This window comes from Ciconia boyciana, chromosome 3, assembly GCF_034638445.1.
Source record: "Ciconia boyciana chromosome 3, ASM3463844v1, whole genome shotgun sequence".
NCBI classification, from domain to species: domain Eukaryota; kingdom Metazoa; phylum Chordata; class Aves; order Ciconiiformes; family Ciconiidae; genus Ciconia; species Ciconia boyciana.
This window is the reverse complement of record NC_132936.1, coordinates 45,481,345-45,504,003: the sequence shown is the minus strand read 5'-3', so window position 1 is coordinate 45,504,003 and position 22,659 is coordinate 45,481,345. Positions and strand designations below refer to the sequence as shown.

The 22,659-nt window shown below is 38.7% G+C and overlaps 1 protein-coding gene across 1 annotated transcript in view; it reads left to right on the top strand.

Moving 5' to 3' along the window:
* Positions 1-22,659, top strand: part of MMS22L (MMS22 like, DNA repair protein) — a 100,656-nt gene that overhangs the window by 34,672 nt on the left and 43,325 nt on the right. The window contains exon 14 of the mRNA XM_072855528.1: positions 1,966-2,475. Coding sequence (XP_072711629.1) covers positions 1,966-2,475 — 510 coding nt within the window. The remainder of the gene's footprint in view (positions 1-1,965; positions 2,476-22,659) is intronic.

The following is a 22,659-nucleotide window of genomic DNA, read 5'->3' as shown; positions in this document are numbered from 1 at the left end:
GGTCTCAATCAAAATCCCGATGTTTTATATACTTACGGAATCCTTAAAACTTTTACTATATTATATATAATGAAATTGTACTGATCAATAAAGGTGCTAACTTTTAAAAATTTTTTTTTCATTGGATTTAGAAGACTTAGAATTAGTTTTGTTTTGGGTTTTTTGTTTTGATTTTTTTTAAAAAAGATTGTGTTAAGTACTAATAAAATTAATTACAAACTTATTAAGTATTAATAAAACCTTTTGTATGCAAGTGATAAATATATTAAAAATGCAGATGTGTATGCACACCTTACAAAGCTATGTGGTATGTTTCATCCAAGAAAGAAGGGTGGGTTATCTTGGCTATCAGAAAGGGAAAGTATATCTAATGTCTATGTACACTTCATGAGTTGTTACAGTCAATAAAGTTCAGGTTTAAAAATTACTACAACTACATAGAAACAAATATGTTGTTGGATGCTGAATCAGTGTCTTGCTTTAGTTAGTAATTTTAATTAGTCTGCTCTGTTTTTACTGAAAACAAATTATACTTACATTTTTGTGCTATTATAGCTTGTTACTTTCCCTAATTTAAGAGGGGGAATAATAATACACAGCATACTCTGTGTCAGTCTGCTCAACCAGTATTCATCATTTCTACCTTGAATAAATCAATTACACAAGTAGCAAAATTTAACAGCCTACAGCTATGATTTTGGGATGAACTCTGTTTTCAGCAGCTAACCAAGCATTAATTGATGCATGAAGAACATAAATGCCTGTCAGTAGTAATTTACTACTAAACAACATTAATTGGATTTGTTGTAATTTTTGGTGGCTAGTTTTGATAACCTCAGCACCATTTCCAACTATTTTTCCAGGTGACAGAATAGGAAAACAGCATTTATGGATGTTTAACTACTGTATGTGGAACTTACTTTAAATTAAAGGTGAAGGATATACCCAAGGTTTTAAACACACAAATCAAAAAGTTAAGCAAGCCATTTTCATCTTATTCCTCTGTCATAGGAATGGTGACATTTATTTAAAAGCCCAGATCCGAGCAAAGGTCACAGAAAAGATACCTATGTAAAAGCTTTCTGCTTTTTGACAACCACTTTAAAGTTGCAGAGTAGCAGTGCTTCTCACCATCAGCTATGTATGACTTGAGCACTGTCATATAAGCAATACCGTTTAAAGTTTCTTAACATCTTCCTGCTGGAGAGAGGTTCCTCTCCCAAATGCCTCAGTTTCCCTGTTTTCTCCCAGACTTGTAGTCCGCAGTCCATGCAGTAGGTGTGCAATACAGGTTGGTACAGACTTTGGCAAAGCACTGTGGAGAAAAGGAGCTTTCCATCAGAAATCTTCCTTTCCCTTTTAGTGCAGTGATGGTTATGTAGGTGAGCCTTTGATTGCCGCAGCTGTGGGAGTATAACAAGAACAGAAATCAGTAGCTAAAGGAAGGAGGGTCCCTGGTCTTTTTGGAATTATCTTTGTGCTGCGTGGAAATAAGGGGGTTTCTAGGGAAGAAGTTGGGGTACAGGAATTCTTTGCTGTTGCTAAGAGATGCCACTTGGCAATTTCCTTTCCTAGCAGCCCTCATGGGCTAAATTTGATTGATGTGAAGGCATGGTATGAAGGACACCCATCACAGACAAAGTAGAGAGAGACTGCTCATAACATTGTGCTCAACTTTGTACTAGAGGTTGGATAAGGGAGAAAGGTTAGGCTGTACCCGGGGCTGAAACTCTTAATGTGTACCTTGTATTGCGAGCAAAAAATGAAACAGGATGTTTGTTCCACTAGCCAAGAGAGTAGAAGAGAGGAGGGAAAGAGGATATTTAAAAATTAAGGGTTATTGGAAGAGGATAACAGTAAACTAAAAGCATGAAAATACAATTTTAGTGTATCAAGCAGATAGAAAATTGCATATTTTAAGAAACTTTCTGTTTCCTGTTTGTTTGGTTTGTTTTTTTAATGTAGAATTTATTCCAAGTTCCATCGGAGAAGAATGCAGGAGCTGACGGAAGTGGGGCTGCAGAACTTTTTTAACCTGTTCCTCATGCTGGCAATTGTTGCAGAGACAGAAGATATAGAGAGTCGAGTGTTGGATCTTCTGGATTTCCTGACTCCATCTTCCATCACCGTGTCTCAGAGAGCTCTCATCTGGAGAGGCCATTTTGCTTTCCTTTTGATTTATGTTGAGAAGAACATGGACATTAGTGTCCTAGCCGAGAAACTCTCAAATGCTTTCCGTGAGAAGGCAAAGGAGTTTTTAGTAACCAAAAATGACTACACACAGAAACAGAATCTCTGGACTCTACTTTCAACCTACATTGATGGTGTCCAAGAAGTGTTTGAGACCAGCTGCTACTTGAGCCTTTCTGAGGAAAAGTTGCTAAATGATGGCTTTACTATGCTGCTGCCTGCTTGTCGAGGAGCTGAACTGAGTATGGTCCTAAATTTTCTTCAGGTTGTTCTAGCCAGACTTCGGTAAGTCATTTAGTTAAACTGTGGATATAGACTGGCATGTTGTTTTTGTTTTTAGGGTTAAACTGTAGTTCATATTAATTTCTTACTGAAATAGAGTAAAAGGAAAGCAAAATCTCTGGAGGACTGTGAATGACACGTTAAACTTCAAAATCCACCAATACCTCACCGCATTTAGAATCTTAGAAATGTTTCCTTACTATTTTGGGACATTACATTTGACATCCCTGATATTTTGTTATGAATTAGTGGCTCTGTAGAAAGTCATCCATCTTTCTTTTGGCACAGGAAACTTCAAAATTATCATCTGTACTAAATTACTTAAGTTAGGGGGTTTTGGTGTTTGTTTTGTTTTGTTTTTCTCTTTTTGTTCAGTGAATCTATTCTATTTTTCAGACTATTCATTCTATTTTTTTCTCTTTCACCAAGGTTGTAATCAAATACAACAGTTATGGAGATTTAAATACTTGTTTGGGGTTCAGGAGGAAAGCAGGAAATCATATTTCACCACTTTCAAGCAGTTTTGCTTTGATGTACTAGTTCAGTTTTCAACATCCACAGTGCCCTTCAATAAGCATATTTTTGTCTACGGATGCCTTTCAGAGGTAGTCCTCCAGTTTGAAGCCCAAACTGCCTTTTTTTATAAGATATTAAGAGGCAGCTATTGATCTGCCATTACTTCAAATGTGCAAGACTGAAATATGTGGAAAGAGCTGTGGAAGAGTGCATAATAGGAATAGTCAGGCCCATATGCAAGATCTTTCTTTAACTAGGTTCTTTGTTATTGTCTAGTAGTTTGACTGCAGCTGTCAATAGCTTATACATCCAAAGATAACTGTTTTTCAGGCAGTCTTTTGAAAAAAGATGAAGCACGAAACTAAGTTTAGTTGATTTATTATTTATTATTTCAGTTCAACTGAATGTATTTACTGGAATAAATTGGAGACTTCAAAAATACTTTGACATTTTCTCCATTAGCTAATACACAGCATTTGTTGTGTGGCTTTTAAAGATGAAAGAGGGAGAAATTTGAGACTGCTGTAAAAGTTGCCTGTTTCATAACTTGGCATTGTTCTGAAGCTTTCCAGAGCTGGGGGTTATGTGGTCCTCTTGTAACACAGAGAGGGGGCATAGACGTTCATAACAGACTTCTGAGGTCATCACGGACAAGGTACAGGACAGTATTCATACCTTTTCTTACAGAAAGGAGGTCTGCTGAAATATTTGAATTGCCAACACGCTCAAATACTAATTTGTATGAGAAAGATTATTAGAGCCTTGTTTTTAACTGTTCTTTATTTCAGCTTCTGTATTTATACATTTGGTTACTGTTACCTGCCTATTTATCCCATCAACAGAGAGGCTTAATTCCTTAACGTTTATAAAATACTTTGATCTTCAGGTTGTATGGAACAGGAAGATGTTACCGCTGTGCTCTCCCACTTTGACAGACTCACTGTCTGCCAGACTCCTCTGTTGCCATACAAGTAAAACAACACTAAAAACAGTTTCTTCGTTGAGAAGATTTGGAGGACTTTGTGCCAACCAGATGTTAAACTATTATTGGCTTAACCAGACTGATTAGGCCTGGTCTGTCTTCAAACTCGGAAAAGGATGAAATGGTTCAATGCCGTTCTCACTCCTGTTTTTAAAATCCAGGCAGATATAAGATAGTAGGCCTTTCATAACTGTCATTTTTATGTACACTGCACGCTAATAATTTTATAACTGTATGACAGGGAATTTACGGGTAGGAAGGAAGTGAGATCACTGATTAAAGAGAGAAGCGGCTCCCTCTAGGCTGTTAGGAAATAATAACTTCATGTGCCACTTTCTGCTAACCCCAGATGATGGCTCACAGGAGCATTCTTTATTGCTGATTAAGTATCATTATGAAAATACTGACTTGGTTACGTTAACTAAATGCCTCAGTATTTAAAGCTTAAAATGTCAAATAGTTTTAGCAGTCCCCTTTAACATATCTTGTTGGATTGCTAGAATCGCATTCCAGGTTTCCCAGTTGCTTTTATTTGAGGATACTGTAAAAATGGCAATCTTTCATTTGCAGAGTGAGGTGTAGCCAAAAGCTCTTCTTTTAATTATAGCTATTCATGCTGCTATGGTTAAGGATCTGTCAGCATTTCCATTATAAACCTTTATTTTCAAGGGTTTGTAACATAGCAGTGAAAACTTGCTCTGGGCTACAACTTGGCATACAAGGTTTTGAAAGTGCGCTTGTTTTCTTCCTTTCTTTTTTCTTAAAAGGCATCTGAAAAGAGACCCCCACCTTCACCATTTTTACACTACTGTGTTTTGAAATAACCCTTTCCAGGTTTTTCTTGTATTTTTGTTGTCTGCTAGAAAAGTACTGGTAGCTTTTGATTGCTGTATTTACCTATGCTTAGACTGTTTTAAATAAGCCTTTTTAAACCACTTTTTTTTTTATTGTTATCATTATGATTATTTTGGTGTCCATATGTTTAAATAGAAATACGACTTGGCAGGAGAACTCATTTTTATTAGTTTTTGATATGTGGTGAGTGGATAATTGGAAACAAGATGCTACTTGCTGGCACTTCCAAGTATTTGATCTTCATAGTGAGATTGGGTATGAAGTGCAAGATTGTATTTTAATACAGTCTCCTTTTTAAAAACATATGTAAAATAAACAGTAAACAATCAAGAAACTTCGCAAAATAAAAATGCAAAGTGCTTCCTTCCTGTCTGTACTTGGAGCATTCAGATTCTAGCTCAGACATAAGTTTTTCCTTTATTTTTTGTTTCTGTTTTTTAAGCAGTGTTTAGAATCCAGATTTTTTTTTCTTCTTCTTCTTTAGTGAAAGATAAATGCAGGATGCTTGCCCATGTGTGCTTTCATTTGTTCCAAATCTCTAGTGCTACCTGTCATCTGAGTGCCTCATGACACAAAGAGAAACCCTAGGTTAATAAAAATACAGGCATTTAATGGATTTGACAGAACTCGCTGTAAAAATGGACACAGACTCAGCCAAATCTGCTGAGTGCCTGGAAACAGTAGGTTTCAGCATTGCACTATGCTATTCTTAAAAGAAGTACTTGAGACGTGTTAAAATGTCTTTTATTGTAATCAGGTGTTGCTCTGACATGAGCTTTCTCTCATTATTATCATCCTGGCATTTGGTTTTTGTAGTGTATTAGCACTGAGTTACAGGATTATAAAATGCAAGTACCTGCCCAGGTGTAAAGTCACTGTTGTACTCCAAACATCTTTGCCTAGTTTCAGGGAGACTTGCTACTGATTCCCATAGGAGAAATGAGAGGTACCACAAACGTAATAATGTAATAAATGGTAATTTTATTTTGAAAACAATTCTTGCATATTTATGCCCATTTGTACTCTTCTGCCAGTGTTGAAGGACGTGAAAAGTTATTGAAAATTTCAGTGTGTAAATTTCATAAGCTCTACAGGAATACTAATTGGGTAAACCTGTCTCAAATTAAAAGTTACATTAATAATTGGGTGATGGATAACAGCAGAACTGGATGTTTCTATCTGTTACAGTGTGTCTAGCCTTGAGGTTGTGAGAGAAATCACGATAGGAATGGATTATCCAGTATATCTTTGCTATGGAAATGTATAGTCATTTGTAATTTTATTTGTGTTATACTTGCCATCAAAACAGCCTGTGGGAAGCTTTCTGAGACCAACAGAAGCATCTCTCCCTCTCTGTTACCATGTAAGTCAGTAGATAAGCTCAGGAGGAGAATAGAAAGGTCCTTCCCCCTCCCTCCTTTTCTTCCCCCTCAGGGGTCTTACTGTTAGTCTTTGTAAAATGTATTTTCTGATGTTGAACTTCTGAAAACTGTATCCAGAAGAGTTTGGAAGAGCATGAGTCTTCTCTTACCCCCCATCCCATCCCGTGAGTATATTTAGAGCTACCGTCTGTGATGTCCTGATAAGCACAGAGGGCAACTCTGGGACTAAACCACTGAAGCGAGAGTCAGAAGATCTTAGTTTAGCACTAAGATCTCCCAGGCTTAATGAATGACCATTAGAAAGTCAGTAAAAGTTGCTATGAACTTTGCTTACCTGTGTGGAAAAAGGAAATAAGTCCTTCCTTTTTGATTTCACAACATAGATCTTATGCTTGGGGAGCAAGCGTGTCTTGCTGTGCTAACTTGACATGTGGTTTAAAGTATTTTTATGTTTTTTTTAAAGTTCAGTTACTCCATTAATAAAACTGAGGTTTGAATGAGTGTAAAGAAAATCTAGACTCTAACTGCTTTAGAGCATGGCAAGCACTGCTTTAGAATAGACAGCATTTAGAGAGGTTTGCTGTCTCTAAATCCTTAAAAGTAATCTGTTATCATTTTCTGTGGGAGTACTGTATGTGTTGTTAGCTACAGTTGTTGTCTTAAGGTGTGGCTCTGGTAATTAAAACTTGTTTTCTTTTCTCTTCCTCCTACTTTATGCGGGATTTGAGATTTTTTTTTTTCTCCAGATTTTTTTTTGGTCTAAAGTAGTGGTTTTTATAGCTGTGTCCCTTGTATTCTGATCTTCAAAGATGACTAGCTAAAACCAACATGTTTTGTGTGTCCTCTGCTCTGAGACTACAACTATACAAAGGAATGAAATGAGATACAGTGTGCACTGGAGCTGTATACTTAATACTTTGCTTACAGAAAGTTCCTGTGTATGTCTAGCATTGGTTCAGGTTTGCAAGAATATTCACTTCCACTTCTCACTGTAGTTTCTTGAATCAGTAGGCAGCCACGTAAGAGCTGAGTAATTGATTAAAATCAATTTCATATTGGCGTTTAAGATCTAATAGAGTGCATCTGCCTTAGAAGGAGGGCAGCAAAGCTGGTGACAGGGCTGGAAGGCATGTCCTATGAGGAGCGGCTAACGACTTTGGGTTTGTCTGCTTCGGAGAAAAGAAGGCTGAGGGGCGACCTCATTGCTCTCTACAGCTTCCTGAGGAGGGGAAGTGGAGAGGGAGGTGCTGGTCTCTTCCCCTTGGTATCCAGTGACAGGATGCGTGGGAATGGTTCAAAGCTGCACCAGAGGAGGATTAGACTGGACATTAGGAAGCATTTCTTTACTGAGAAGGTGGTCAAACACTGGAACAGGCTCCCTAAAGAGGTGGTCGATGCCCCAAGCCTGTCAGTGTTTGAGGCATTTGGACAATGCCCTTAATAACATGCTTTATCTTTTGGTCAGCCCTGAATTGGTCAGGCAGTTGGACGAGATGATCATTGTAGGTCCCTTTCAACTGAAAAATTCTATTCTATTCTAGAATCACTTTAAGAACAAACTGAAACAACAAAAGCTGTCAAAGGACCTTCTGATTGTTGATGCCCAAACAAAGCCAGTCTTGGTAGACACCCGAAGCTAAAGAAACTCAAGTCTAGTACTCAGACATCAATCATGAAGATACACAGCTCTGTCCCTTGTGCTACAAGTTGAAACACCTTTCTGTCTCTCATGCATTGTATCCATTTTATCTACCAAAAATTAATCCACATAAGCTTTTTGTGGCCTACCTGACAGCAGTACAAGACTTACTGTTGTGAAAGAGTAAATCTACCAAAAAAAGAGAGTAAAATCATATCCAGGTGTACTGAGAACCTGCTGGTTGGGACCCTGCAGTTATTTAGAGAAATACGTGCTCCCTGAAGGACATGAAGCGCAGATTTGTTTTCTGATGGAGGGGTCTTACTTATGAAACTATTTTCCCCAAATTAACTTTCCTCTCAGTTTTCCTTCTTTCATTCTTCACACGAGGTATGAGAATGGCTTTTTATATGGAATATTTTTTTGCTGTGGATGTTAAACAAAGAAATATTTTTGCCAATAAAACCATTATATGCAAGTAGCCTTCTAATCTCTTAATTTTGATTGTTTCTTCGTTACCTTACAAGATATATATTTCTTCTCTCTTTAGGATATCTCTTGTCAGATTTAAGGCTTATTTAAAATGAAAAGAAAGCTGAAGCAATTTTCTTTATTCCATTTCAGTCTCCTAAGGCCTATTTCCCCCTGGTGAGCTCATAGCAACAGGGGGGTTTAAGGGAATTCAGCTTTCTGCAAATTAATGTCTCACATCATGAAAATTCAGGACTTTTTTTTTTTCTATATCTTGAAAAAGTAATACAGTGAGTGCGAGTATTATTTCTTGCCAGCGGGTGGAAGATGAATGATTTTGTCACAGTTTTACTGCTTGATGAGCAGTGTCCTGAGGGTCAGGCTTAAGTCTGTGTCACTATGCTGCTCATTACTCTTGAGCTAAATAAGGGCTGATTGGATCTAAATTGCCTAGCACATGGGCCGCAGATGAGCTCAGTGAGTAGGGGATGACCTGCTATTCAGGCTGGGAGTAACCCCGGTGTGCAAATGCTGCATTAGAACACCGTGGGAGAATGAGAGGCTACCGACCGCTGCCAGCAAAAGAAATCGAAATGTAAAAACTCTTTGATGCTGCAATGTTAGAATTTGAAATGTAGGAAGTGACAGGTTGATGGTACTTATCAGCTTTGGCTGGATTAGAGAACAGTGTCATCTTGCTTATATAATGACAGAAGAATGAAGCTAGCTCCCAACTACTTTGCGGTGCAGAGCTGCTGCTGTCAGAGTCGATGCTGCCTCCTACTGACAGTCTGCGCAGAAGGATGGGGAAAGCAGATGGGTAGCCGGCTCGGGAAGACGTGCTCAGGCGCTCTGGCATACCCGAGTGCACTCTGTGCCGCTGCCCACCTATTCCCCTCTGTTTCTGGTCTCTTCTCTTAGCAGAGAATCGCAAACCTGATTGATAAAATCGCGAGCGTACATTTTGGGACAAGAGCAAGCCACTGTTCTCTTCAAGAATGGTTAGGCGAGTCGTCTGCGTGCACTGAGCTATATACAGGTGTGTGTCTGCTTCACACAAAATATTTCCCTTTGTACTCTTCTCTCCATTGCTAGCCCCTGTGAAAGGAGGTGATCTCTGGAGAGGAGAGTTAATTTGTGCCTGCGTGTTTTAAAGAAAGTTGACCTTTAAAGAGGAGAAAAAAAAAATCTGAACGAACTCGAAGGAGAATCCTTATGCTAACGGAACACATGAATATACTTATCTTAATGGAGGAAACCAGAAGGCAAGCAAAGCACCTGCCAGGTGCTGAGCACAACACAAATTGTAGTAGTCTGTGCAGTTCTGAAAAATTCAGTTCCGTGGTTCAGTAGAACAAGCTTTTGGGTTTTGTTCCCCCCACCTCCATCACTGGTGCTTTGGAAACTGAGTAATAGCTACAGTGATGATAATTAGCCACTTGCTTCATTTTTTCCAAGTTTGTTTCAGATTCTGTTCCTGACAGCTGTAAACTACCAGCGTCAGCCTCTCTTACTACTAACTTATGGGACTACCTCATCAGCAAAATTAATTTCGTGCTTTTATGAAACCAGTGACTAAATTAAGAGAAGGGATGAATCTAAATATGTTCTGTGGTTTCTGTTTACTGTTTTCTGTTTTTCTGCTTTCTGGGTATATACCATTGATTCTTCTTCCCCTGGGATGCTTTTGCTCGTGATGAAATTTCTTCTGGGACATAAAACGACTTCCAGTTTTACTTGTTTCTGGGTATTGTAACAAAAAAGGAAGAGAAAAGACAACAGCAGCCTTACAACTACAAACAGTTTTACTGTAAAATGATGTCAGTCTATGGGAAAGATAAAATTTTCATAAAGAATGTAATTAGTGTGAGGCTTCAGTGTTATTTGTATTATCTTAGTATTATCAATGTTTAATGGTATCACTTCAGATCACTGAAAATGAGGACCTGTTTAGCACAACTAGTTGTAGTAGATGAAAATGAGTTACAGACTTTGTCTGAGTTTGTATGTGGACAAAAATTATAGGATATTTCTCTGTGTTCAAATGGAAAGCAGAGCCAGAATTTAAAATTACTTTGGTATTTTGAAAAAAAAAAAATTATCAGCAAGACAAAATAGTAAAGGCCAAGTACTGAAATCAGGAAGGAGAAATGCAAATACAACATATGAAATGCTTGGTGTGGCAGCTGTACTGTCAAAGTATGGGGAGGTAGTAGGCACCATGAGGTGAGAGAAACAAAGAGGATCACCACATCTGGGGTTGGTTAAAGTGAGGTAGCTACCATAGCTGTTACCCCATCTGTCTGTCCTGCCCTTGCTTGTGGACTTTGCTGTCCACTCAGCACAGATGGCTGCAAGGTCCCCTATTTTGTCCCTGCACTAGCACAGTGCCTGGTGTGGGGAGGAAAACCAAAATTGTTTGTGAATGGTAGTTCAAATGGCTTCCCTAGTATCTTAAAACGGGAGTGGGGGGTGGGCATGGTGCTTATGTTTTCACCTGTATTTACATGGATATTTGTTTACATTAATTTGTAAGACCATAGTGGCTATAAGAAAATTTGAAATTTAGCCAATAGACAGATTTCAGTTAACTTTTAATAGTAACTTTCTTTCATGCACACAGCCTGTATGATATTAGGAAGCAGGGGTTAATGTGACTCCGCTTAAGAAAAAAATAAATAAATTTAAATATAATGGTGGGGTGTGCTAATAAAACTTCTGCAGGTGAGAGGATCTGCTTATTCTGTCTTTAGCTGTAGTTCTGTATGCAGTTCTGGACATGTCAGTTTAGAAAACATTCATGAATAAATTGAAAATTGGAGAGAGTCACAGAAGTGAATGATGAGAGTAGGAAGTTTGTAGAAGTTTGATGGAACTGATTTTAGCTGGGAAAGGTTGAGAGGAGACATGCTAGAATTTATCCAGTATGTAAAAGGGCGTTGCAAAGAAGCCACGTTTTCTGTTGTTCTTCATGCCAGCAAGGAAGGAATGAGCTTAATTTGGGGCAGAAGTTTAGTGTGGTTATTTAGAGTGGGCTGCAAATGTCAACACTCTGGCAGACTGCAAGAGAGAGTTGTGGAACTGAGTTTCATTTTTTTTACTTTTTAGACAATGCGTTAGACAAACATTTGCCAGAGGGTAGTCTTTGTAAGCTTACCAGACTGCTGAGATGAACTCCCTAACTGGCTCTCGAGATGGTACTCAGCCCTTCACTGATGTTTCTGTGATTTGATATTAAGGAGCGCTCAATGCGGCTGGTGACAGATTAGTAAGGATGCTTCCTAAACTGTATGCTGTGCTTTTCTTTACAGAACTAAAACTCGGTGGAATCAGAAGGTAAAGAAACTGTACCTGAAACTGTAATCTACCATAAAATTTGACTTTGGAAATCTGTCATTCATTTTGATTTGTAGTATCTGCACTCTTTTTAATTTCCCCTTTCTATGGGGGGGGAGGGGAAGTTGAACCTGTTTAGTGGTTCTGTATCCTACTAGTTCTTGGAATTTCTGGAGTTGGGAGCGTGAGGGTGGCTTGTACTGTGTGCGCAGCACAGTGGCTCTGCTGAAGAGGGTGCTGGGTTTTTGGTGGTTTTGCATTCAAGTCTCGAAATCTGTCTAGAAAACTACTTTGAAAATGCTTTTTTAGACATTTTCTAAAGAAAGCTAATTGATACAGGGCATGTATGCGTGTGTTGTCATGTTTTATTTGGCTTGGAGCGAGTCCAAGTGCCATTAATTGCCAATGTCTAAATGCTCCAGCTTTCTTTCCAGTGGTACTAAACCAGGGGCAGTGAAAATGTGCCTAATGTGAAACGAACCTGAAATAGTATGCCACCCTATCCTCCCTAAAAACAAAATGGAAAGAGTAGAGCATACTCTGCAACGTGCACATCGTGCATCATCTCATGCTCTTGTGCGGGTCCCTTCCTGACGTTGGGAGGGAGGAGCAAGAAGAGCAAGGTAAAAACAGTTTGTGGTTTACTTCGTTCCCTGATAAGCTGAAGACACTGTCTATTCTCTCCTCTTTCACAACCAGAAGGCCCTGTTTATCTCTAATTGGGGTTAATTAAAGCCTTAGGGCAATGCTGAGACCCTGCCAATGGCTGGAAGGTACAGACATAATCAAGGCTGCAGCCCCTCACTGTAGGGAACAGAGAGGTAACCGTGGGCTTCTCGCAGGCTCTGATAATACAGCTGTGCTAATTCTTTCTGAAAATACGAGTGAACTTTTTTTTTTGTCAAATAGTTCTGTTCATTTATTAATTTCTGGCTGTTATCAAAGAGTGGTATGAAGTCTCTGGTTTAACGTGTGTGCTTGCAAATCCATGTTAAGAAACAGAAACCTTCTGGTTCTCTATATGGTAATGCAGGGGCTGCACAGGCAGCCACGGCAGCCATTATGCACGCAGCAGGAGCGTTCGCCGCAGCCGGGGCTGTGTCCTCTCCTGATTGAGGGGCAGGAGAAGGGAGGAACAGGCAAGTACGTGTGTGCTTGCCAGGACAACGAGGTTTTCTCTTACTGGCTTTTGCAGTCTTGTTTTCCTTACAAAAAGTCACTTGTGAGAATAAAAGCAAATATTTTCATTGGCATTCTTTGTTTTTCTGGACAGGAATATATTGATTAGCTATTGGCAATGTGCATTTGAAAATACTTAAGTGTTCCAGGTATCTGCCTAAAATATTTTAAAGCTGCTGAAGGTTTGCTCCCAGGGAATTCCTCTGATTCACACCACACCTATATATTCTAGGGTATTCTACAACGGCTTGATTTGGGGAGGAAATGCTGTGTGTGTACGTGTTCAGTGTGTTACATTTACCTGGAGTTTCGTATTAGGTGCCAAGATGACATCAGAAAGTAAAGCACTGTGATCATCTTAATTAACTATAGCACAGCCGTGATTATCCAAATGTCATAGGGAGAGTGAATACATTCAGGCAATCAAGGGATTTTACAATATAATTATTAGACATTGGGGAGACATGACCCTGTTTAGGGTAACAGGGACCTATGGTTAATTGATGTTAGGCTAATCAAACTTTTACTGTTTTATTGTTCTGGGACCCTAGGCTTTGCAAGAAAATGTGTGCATGTGCTTAGAAAAAAGAAACCCCAAACATATGAAAATATAAGCCTAAAAGTGAATCTTGAGGTTATGCTTGCATTACCTTGCTGTACTGAATTACTGCTATGATTATAAGTGTTGAGAAATCATTTGTATTGTCTGTAAATCATCCCCATTTTACATCATAGTGAAAATTCAATACATCTTGATTCTGAGTATTTTGTAAAGGTATCTATTTTCCTAAGACATCAAAAATGACTAGTTTTTTCCAAGTCAAACTCAAAAATTGAAGGTGTTTTTTACCTGCAGCCAAGAGATCTTTGTTGTTTTCCTTCTGGAAAGAAAACCTTTGATATGTGTACAGCCTGAGCATTACGACAGAAAATACAGTTGATGCAGTCCCCCTTGAGCTTCATTGTCTTCTCCAAGTTTAGAACATGAGGACATAAAACAGAATTTCATTTCATTAGAGTTCATTATGAAAGGGTTTCCACTGCACTGCTGTGATACTGAACCTCTGGAATTTCTAATAACTCAACCTGCCCTCTGGAAGATTTGAAGATTAAGTATAGCATTGCTGCTGTCTCTTACTGAAAGTTTTTCTCTCAGTTTTTTTTCCTTCTCTTTTTCTCCCCCCCCCCCCCCCCCCCCGAAACAGAGTAATTTCTGAAAACTCTTCAGCAATCCTATCTCCATGTAAATTAGTACTGTAAATTGTGCTGCTGGGGAGGGTGGAGGGAGTAGTAAGAGTGGGTGGGGGGAGAGAAGAATTAAAATCATTCCAATAAATGGTTTAATTTATGCCTCAGCAGTTAAGCATGCTCCTGGTTAACAGAAATACCCTTCAGCTACACAGGATTTGGGAGGGTTGGAGGGCGCTCATTTGCACATAAATAGCCATTAACTGATAAATTCCCAGAGGTCTCCTGTTGCATGCTAGTGGTTCTGACCTACTTAGCTAGCTTAAATTTGTTTTACAGAATTATTATAATTCCATCCTTGGTACTTAAACTTTGTGATTAATGCATGCCTCACAATACAATTAAAGTATAATTACACAGTTTTACAGTTTGCTATCATGGTGTTATTATTATTACAAAGAGCTGGATTTTGCAAATATTAGAAGAATTAGGGTTCTGATACCCATCACTTTGCTGTTATTAAGTGATTATGTTAAATGGGACCCCTTTATGTCTGAAGAATGAAGTGGAGAGAGGGGAATCATTAACTAACACATCAGATGGTTTCTAAGTGATTGAGGAAGAGATGTGTGCTGGGATTTTTTTACACATCTGTAGACGATAGGTGCAAATACCTTTTGTTCATCTTTGCCAGCTGCGTATGACATGCTCTAGCACATCTGTGCTTTAGTGCTTAAAGTTTCGTACTAAACATCTCATCTCTGTAATCTGTTAAAAATCATTTGCATGTGTTAAACATCTGATTTTAACAACTTCATTGAAGCTTTTTATTACAGGGATAGTTTTTTTCGTACCCTTATTAAAAACATTAATGGCCAGATACAGGGGTCCAATAGATCTGTGTAGTGTAGGTTAGGATGTGTGTGCCAAGGTGATACAGATATTTCTCTTGTGCTTTGTAAACTCAGAGCAGTTCTCTATGAGGGATCCTCCGTGTTTTTTCGGTTTGTGTGCATGAATGTATTGTGTATTTATACTGGCTGCAAATAATGGTGAGTTACAAACGCTGCTATTTTTACTTTAATTGTAAAGGTTACCTGGTCTCCCCTATTTTTCTGGCCAAATTTAGTTGTGTGGCTACTGTTCATTCTTCAAGGAGTGATCCAAGAATCACTAACGTTACTTGTATGTGACCCAAAAAATTGCTGCTGTAGTACATAATTCTTCTTACATCCTTCCCCGCCCCCCCCAATGCACCCTCACCGGGAAACTTAGGTCTTTACATTAACAATTAATACAATTAGCAAATCAAAGGACTGAAAAATATTTTTTAATAGTATTTCCCTATTCCAATGTAACTTACACATCTAATTTTACTTTGTTTATCTGTGAATATGTGTTATATTGCAGACTTCACTGGTGGGAAATGGAGTAGTTGACACGTTTTCTGAATTACACTTTCTGTTCTTCTAAAGCTCTTAAGGTTACACTATAAAATGTTTTAGCTATAATTGCACAGTGGCAACTCCAAATGGTGTACAGAAATCGAATTTTGCATCCTCAAGTCTTATTTGATCCAGTGTCACGGATTTCATTTTTGCTTAGTTTAAAAAGACCTGTTGCTTTTGTGGTTTTCTGTTTGTTGTTTTTTTTTTTTTTAAGTTGTGCTATTCATTTCTTTAACAATGAAAATATTTTTTCTTTGTAATTCCAGAGAACACAGAGTAAAAGGCAAATAGAAATCTTTTTTTTAGAGTGACTCCTTTCACATCTGTAATTTTAGTCTGTATTTATGCTACCACAACAATGTAATTTCTGCTTTCACTGTTATCATTTGCTGTCATTGAGCTCAGAAAACATTGGTCATTATTACGGATGCATGGAAGCATGCGAGCAGGTAGCCAGTAATTATGCTTGGAAGAATTTACTATATTTCAGTGCTTCCTACTTGAATATTTGTGAATTGGTTTTATTTCCAGTCTTTAAAAAAATACCGCGTTGAAGTCATTTGAATCATTTTCATGTGGCACAGCAAAAATGCAAAGGCACATTACCAGAAAGATATGGTCAGCAGTAAGAGCTGTTTTGCAAAGTTGGCTTGCAACAACTACCACACTATGTGGAGAAAACAGTTATCCTGTAATAATAAGACTAATGAATTCAGAAATCCATTGATTGAACTGGCTCTGGGTAGATTATGTGCAGGCTTGCTTCAAGGAGAGGAATTTATGAAATGTTTGCCGCATCCAGCAAGCACTGCTGCTATAATACAGCTGCCTCCTCAGTGGTTTGCTTTGATCCTGTGGAATGAAAGGACAGGAGGATCAGCTCAGGTCTAAATGAGATTACAGCTGGTTCGGCAGCTTATCTGGTCTAATGCCAACTAGTGTGGCTTTGCACGTCCTAAGGGGTTTACAACAGAAACTGTTTATTGAGTATCATCGGTTTACTCAACACAAGCAGGCTAATCCTTCCCAGCCTCAGCATGTTGTAGGATTGTGCATGAGCCAAACCAAAAGCTGGTGTAGCCAGGGCCTCCAGAGCCCTTTGTCTCGCTTCATATTGATTTTTTACCTGTGTTAAAGACAGTAAAAAATAAAACCAATAACCAGTCCTATTGTGAGCAAAAGGTTAATCTGACCTAAAATCTTACAAAAGCATCTTTTAACCCTAGAAGGGATGGCAGCCTTTCTCTGACTTTTCACTCAAGGGATTTTCTAGTTTAAGGTTTTGAAGATCAAAATAGGAAAAACAGCTTAAACATTTAACTCTGTGTGTCTTGCAAGGTCTCTGAATTCTTTCCGCAGCTGCATAGAAAACTGTGAACAGTTATTTCTGATGTTATTAACATTGTGTCATCTGTCTTTGGTAGGTGACGCTGTGTAGCAAGGACATGACATGCTGAAGGTAGGCAGAGTAGTAGGAGCTTGTAGGTGTCCCAAGGCTCATGCTGGTTTGTCACTGTAGTCGTTTTTATGTAAAAACATCAGAAAATGCCTTTATCAGCTGCTTTCTCAAAAAAAAAAAAAAATTTATGAACTACGCGAGTGGAGTGCATCTTAAGGAATTCAAAAAAGTACCAAACAAGCCCATAGAAGCAGAATGTTTTATAAAAATTATGTGCTGCAAGTTTTTAAACAACATCCTTTTCTGTTTTGGTATAAAATACAATGGGATATCAGATATAATAATATCTTATGGAGCATGTTTCCTGTCTGAGGTGAGTCTTTTTTGGAAGATGTTGCAGCATGTGTCAGATTATTATAAATCAAATGTTTTTTACAGTATAGAGAAAGAATAGATTAAACTCTAGGAAGCCTTGCAGAGTAGTAGCAATACGTCTGCACTGAAAAACACAGTAACTTACTGAATCTGCATTGTTGGCATTATGTAGGAATTTATTACATACCTGTATTTGTATTACTGTGGGAGTAATTAAATCAGTTCTGCTGTGATGCAGAGAAGAGAATTTGATGACACACCTATCTGTCATCGACTACATGTGGCAGACTTAAACTAGGAACTGTTTTGAAGACTGTTGAATACTATCTGAAAGAAAAGACAGCAGTAACTTGAGGAATTGTGAATGGCTGTTTTCTGTTTCCTTCACCTAATTTGAATTAATGTGTATTTTAAGCTATATGTAAGCAAAGAGGATACCATGGAGGAATTATGATTGTTGTGTGAGGAAATTGCTAAAATGATGTTTAAGATAAACGTGAACTTTACTAATACTTAAGCCTAATGGACAAGATGTGTACAAGTTTAAAAATGTAGTATTTATCCAATCACTTGTATTTTACCAAAACTGGTCTTAAAGCAATAGGCTGCTCTCATGTAGTATTACACTTTTAGCACATTTGGAGATAAAAGCTATTGTTGGTGATTGCTTAAAGTCTCGTTGTTCAATCATCTGAACAGTGCAAATCAAAGCATTTTGTCAGACTGTGAGAAGTTTCGCCTGGATAATGCTTCCCACACGCGCAGGTCACCAAATAAATTATGTGCACGGTTTTACAGCATAGCTGGTGCTGGAAGTTAAATAGATGCCCAGTGGTAGAACTCATAAAGCATTTTCCTGTTAACATGACCAGGCAGAATTGGCATTGTTGATGGTAGCTTTGATCTAATAAACTATCAATTCTAACAGTGATTTTTACTGTGTGTCAGAGGGGATGATGATAAAAGTTTAGCAAACCTACCGTTCTTCCTGGATGACAGAAAATTATCTCTACTGTCTGCATTTCCAAATGTTGGGAACAGTGTTAATAGGGGATGTTTGGTACCTAAAGTAATCTCCTTCAGTAAAGAGATGTATTACACAAACAGCATCTTTTAACACAACAGATATTCCATAAAGAACACAATTGATTTTTCAGGAAGGAAATAAAATACTTTGTTTTGGAATTTGGAAACAAGTTGATTCATTATCTTGAGTACAGGTTGCCTGCCTTCCAAAATCTGTTGTGTCTCTTGGAGAGAAAGACTTTCCTAAACCACTTACAGTATATGATTCCCAGCAGGTTGCTAGAGAGTATCCGTGTGCATATAGTTTTTGATTTTCTGCAAAGGCAACTAGAGGAGCTGGAGCAAGAGAGTTTCATTTTAAAAAAGAAAAACTTTACTTGAACTACGCTTCCTCTCTCTGTTACAGTCTTGTTTTAAATTGAGAAACGCAGAGAACTTGAAGTATTTTCTCAGGCTTCCTACCTGAAAAATAAGGGTGGCGTGATAATAACAAGGTGTTACAGGTGTAATGGTAAGACAGGTGTGTTACTGGAAATTATATTCGGAATGTCTGAAGAGATTACTATGGCTAGTAGTACTTCTAGTTTGTTTTCAGTATTTGAGGTTTATATTTTGATACTGTTCCTTTACCTCCCCTTGGGACTTTGTGTAGTTATCCTCCGAGTCCATTTCACATCTCTTGATCAGATCAAGAAATTTCAACTGAGGTGACACCAACTCAACATTTGAATTTCTGCAGCCAGAATGGCTATTTTACAAGTTTCTCTTTGTCTTCTTGGTACTTGAGTCTGGGTGAGAACATGCTCAGAGAGAGAAACTGCATTTCTAAAACTGTGCTAGATAAAGGAAAACATTTGAGAGATGTGGTGAAGTTGACCTCAGTGAATTTCTTTCAAGCAATTTGTCAAACTTTAATTCTTTCATAGTGTGACTAAGAAGAATTTTAATGATCTTTACATGGCCATAAATTTACCATCACATCTCTCAAATTGTAAGCGTTTCCAAAGTGATCTGTACACTTTTGATGTGTTTGAATGAAACACTGTGAGCTTAAACAGAGATCCACTTTAGTACAGTATGTGAGTGTCTGTTCCCCAGTGTGGGGAGTCCATCAGCACTGGGAGTCCATTAAACTACTGGGCTCTGAATTGTAAGAACTTGCCTGTTTAAGGTCAACCTGTTAAGCTTTAAATTTTTTTTTTTTTAGATATTTTTACTGTGTGAAAAATTACTTTTTAAAAAGTGTAAACAATAGCTTACAGAAGATATGAACCTGTCCCACCATTAAAATTCTCTGTCAACTGGTGTTGTCCTGATCTCAGAGTCCCACGAAAGAGCTAAAGGCAGGATTTTGGAAATGATTGTGCTTAAAAATGGGTTTCAGTACTGGCCTTTCAGAACCAGGTGATTGGCATTCCAGTCACACTGCATAGTTATCATTTCTTGTGGAATTTTTTTGCGAAAAAAAGACAGTAGGGAATTGGTAAAAAAGGCTTAGCTTGTAAAAAATCAGAACATTTGTTGTATCAGAGTCTGGGTCATTGTGTAGCTATAGATGGCTACACTTCATTGCTCTCTTGGTGTTCTAGAAGAATGTGTTCCAAGTAAATTATGTGGTATAAGTAAGCAGCACAAGAAGAACATTGGAAATACTGATTTAAGTCCAGCAGAGGACCACCAATATGATTAGGGGAGCACATGCCCTATGAGGGGAAGCAGAGAAAACTGAGTTTGTTCATCTTTAGGAAAAGAAGGCTTGGATGGGGGCTGGGGGGGGGAAGGGGGAGGCATTTTATTGTTTTGTACGACAATCTAATGGGAGGATTATAGACAAGATGGAATCAGACCCTTCAGAGAAGTGTATAGTGGTGGGAAGCAATGGACTGAGATTGCGGTGAAGGAAGTTTTTATTAGATATAAGGATAAAATTTTCACAGAATATTCCAACATGGGAACAAGTTTCTAAGTCAGTTTGTAAAATTTCCCTCCTTAGGGTTATTCAAGATTGGCCTTGCTTTGAGCAGGGGTTGGACCAGGTGACCTCTAGAGGTCCCTTCCAATTTAGATTTTTCTATGACTCTAGCTCTTAATAAAAACCCACAAAACAAACAAAAAACCCCACTGCCCCTCCTCCAAAAAACCCAAAGCCACAAACAAAAAACCAATCAAACAGAAATCCTGTTTAACACACAATTTCTAGAAGATAACAAATTTTAGAAGTTTTGCTCTAACAGAAGAGTTCTCTGGAAGGTACCCATTTGCAATCTGCAGTTTGTCTCTGTATTAGTAACATGACTGAAATCAGAAGCACTAATTTTTTCACTTCAGCATTTCTACTTTATTTCAATTTCTCAGATAAACTGGCATTCTGATTCTCACTATAAATTATATTCATGCATGATTCATTTTATAATAACATGGAAGGTTTCCATATACCTTCATCAAGGTTTTGAGCCAGCACTGTGCCCTTGTCACAAAGAAGGCTGATGTTATCCTGGGCTGTATTAGGCAGAGCATTGCCAGTAGGTGGAGGGAGGTGATCCTTTCCTCTGCTCAGCACTGGTGGGGCTACACCTGGAGTACTGGGTCCAGTTCTGGGCTCCTCAGTACAAGGGAAATGTGGAGCTCCTGGAGAGAGTCAAGTGAAGGGCTACAAAGATGATTACAGGACTGGAGTGTGTCTCCTATGAGGAAAGGCTGAGAGAGCTGGGACTGTTCAGCCTGGAGCAGAGAACGCTCGGGGGATCTTATCAATGTATAGAAATATCTGCAGGGAGGGTGCGAAGAAGACAGAGCCAGGCTCTTTTCAGTGGTGCCCAGTGACAGGACCAGAAGCAGTGGGCACAAACTGAAACACAGGAGGTTCCCTGCAAACATCAGGAAACACTTTTTCACTGTGAGGGTGACCGAGCCCTTGTTCAGGGAGGTTGTGGAGTCTCCATCCTTGGAGATATTCAAAAGCCGTCTGGACACGGTCCTGGGCAACCAGCTCTAGGTGTCCCTGCTTGAGCAGGGGGGTTGGACCAGATGACCTCCAGAGGTCCCTTCCAACCTCAACCATTCTGTGACACTTACTTCTCAGTAACAATGGAGAACGTGGGTTTTGTACTCAACAGTATGTATTCAAGGCGAGACTGTCGCATATAATACCAGGATATTGTTTGATGTGTGGCATCTTCCTAGAACTTTGCAAGCAAAGAGCTCAGTCAGAAGGCCTTGACGGGGTTGAGTGGATCTTGTTTTTGAATATTTTGAAGAAAGGTGGTCTTTAACAGGGAGCAGATGGTGCTAAGTCAGCTTATTTGCTGTGACCCTCGAGTCTCTGGTTTTAAGTCCATCCTGCTCTGATGGCAAGAAGGAAGAGCTGTCATGGGAAGGTTGTTAAAAATGAAGGTTGTTTGCTATTCAAAATAAGGCTTTTAAGAATTGAAATGGAGCTATTTTAAGTTATGTGAAATGACAAGGATTTAGAAATACGAAGTACGGTTTAGGTGAGTTTTTTGTATGTATGAGAACTAAAAAGGGGAAAACAGCAGCTTAGGGTAGTATCAATTTCGAATGCACCCTGTCTGTTTTTTTCCTTTCTTTTTCTCTATTTGTTCTTTCAGAGGATTAAAAAATTCTGAATCTGACCTATGCTGAAAGTCTGCTTAGGTGAACTAAATGTCTTTTTAAGTGTTTGCTTTTCTGTGTTGTTCCTTGAAAGAACTGAGCACTGACTTACCTTTTCAAAGCAACAAGATGACTCCCAGTGCCTTGAACAGTGCAGAATCTAGCATGGAATGCTTGGCTGAGGTCTGTGGATGGCTGAGCCCTGCTGCTGAAGTGAGTACCTGGACTGACTCTCCTGGGACTTGAGATTTTGGAGCAGCAGAGGGTCACTGTGTTTGTGTGTGTGTGTGTGTTCCAATTTATACTTTGCATTAAAGACACGATGCAAACTGTGATCTTAGCATATGCCTGTGTAATACAGGGGAGAAGTTAACTTGGCCAAATACCAGTGAAGGTAATGAAGGAAAATTGCAGCTGGGCTCAAATTAGCTGTCTGTTTTTCCCGAGACTGTTCCACAAGCTGAAATGTGAACTAGTTGCACTGAATTAACGCAAGTTATGTTGTCTTTGCTGCTCTTGCAACCTTATCTTAGTTAAATGTGGTTAGGAAAAGACAACAGCTCTCTGGCACAAATTTGCTAGGGTGGCTGAAGTAGATGCAATATTCCCTCCCAGCAGACCTAGCCAAAGCAGGCTAGAGCTTTGTTGCTTGCATTTAAATTACGGTCATAACAACTTGTCTTTTCGGTGATGTAGTTAAACCCTTTGAGAAGGGTTAAGGAGAAAGTGCTAACTAATATTCTGCAGCTCTGAATGGTTGGCTTTTCTGTACCTTTGTG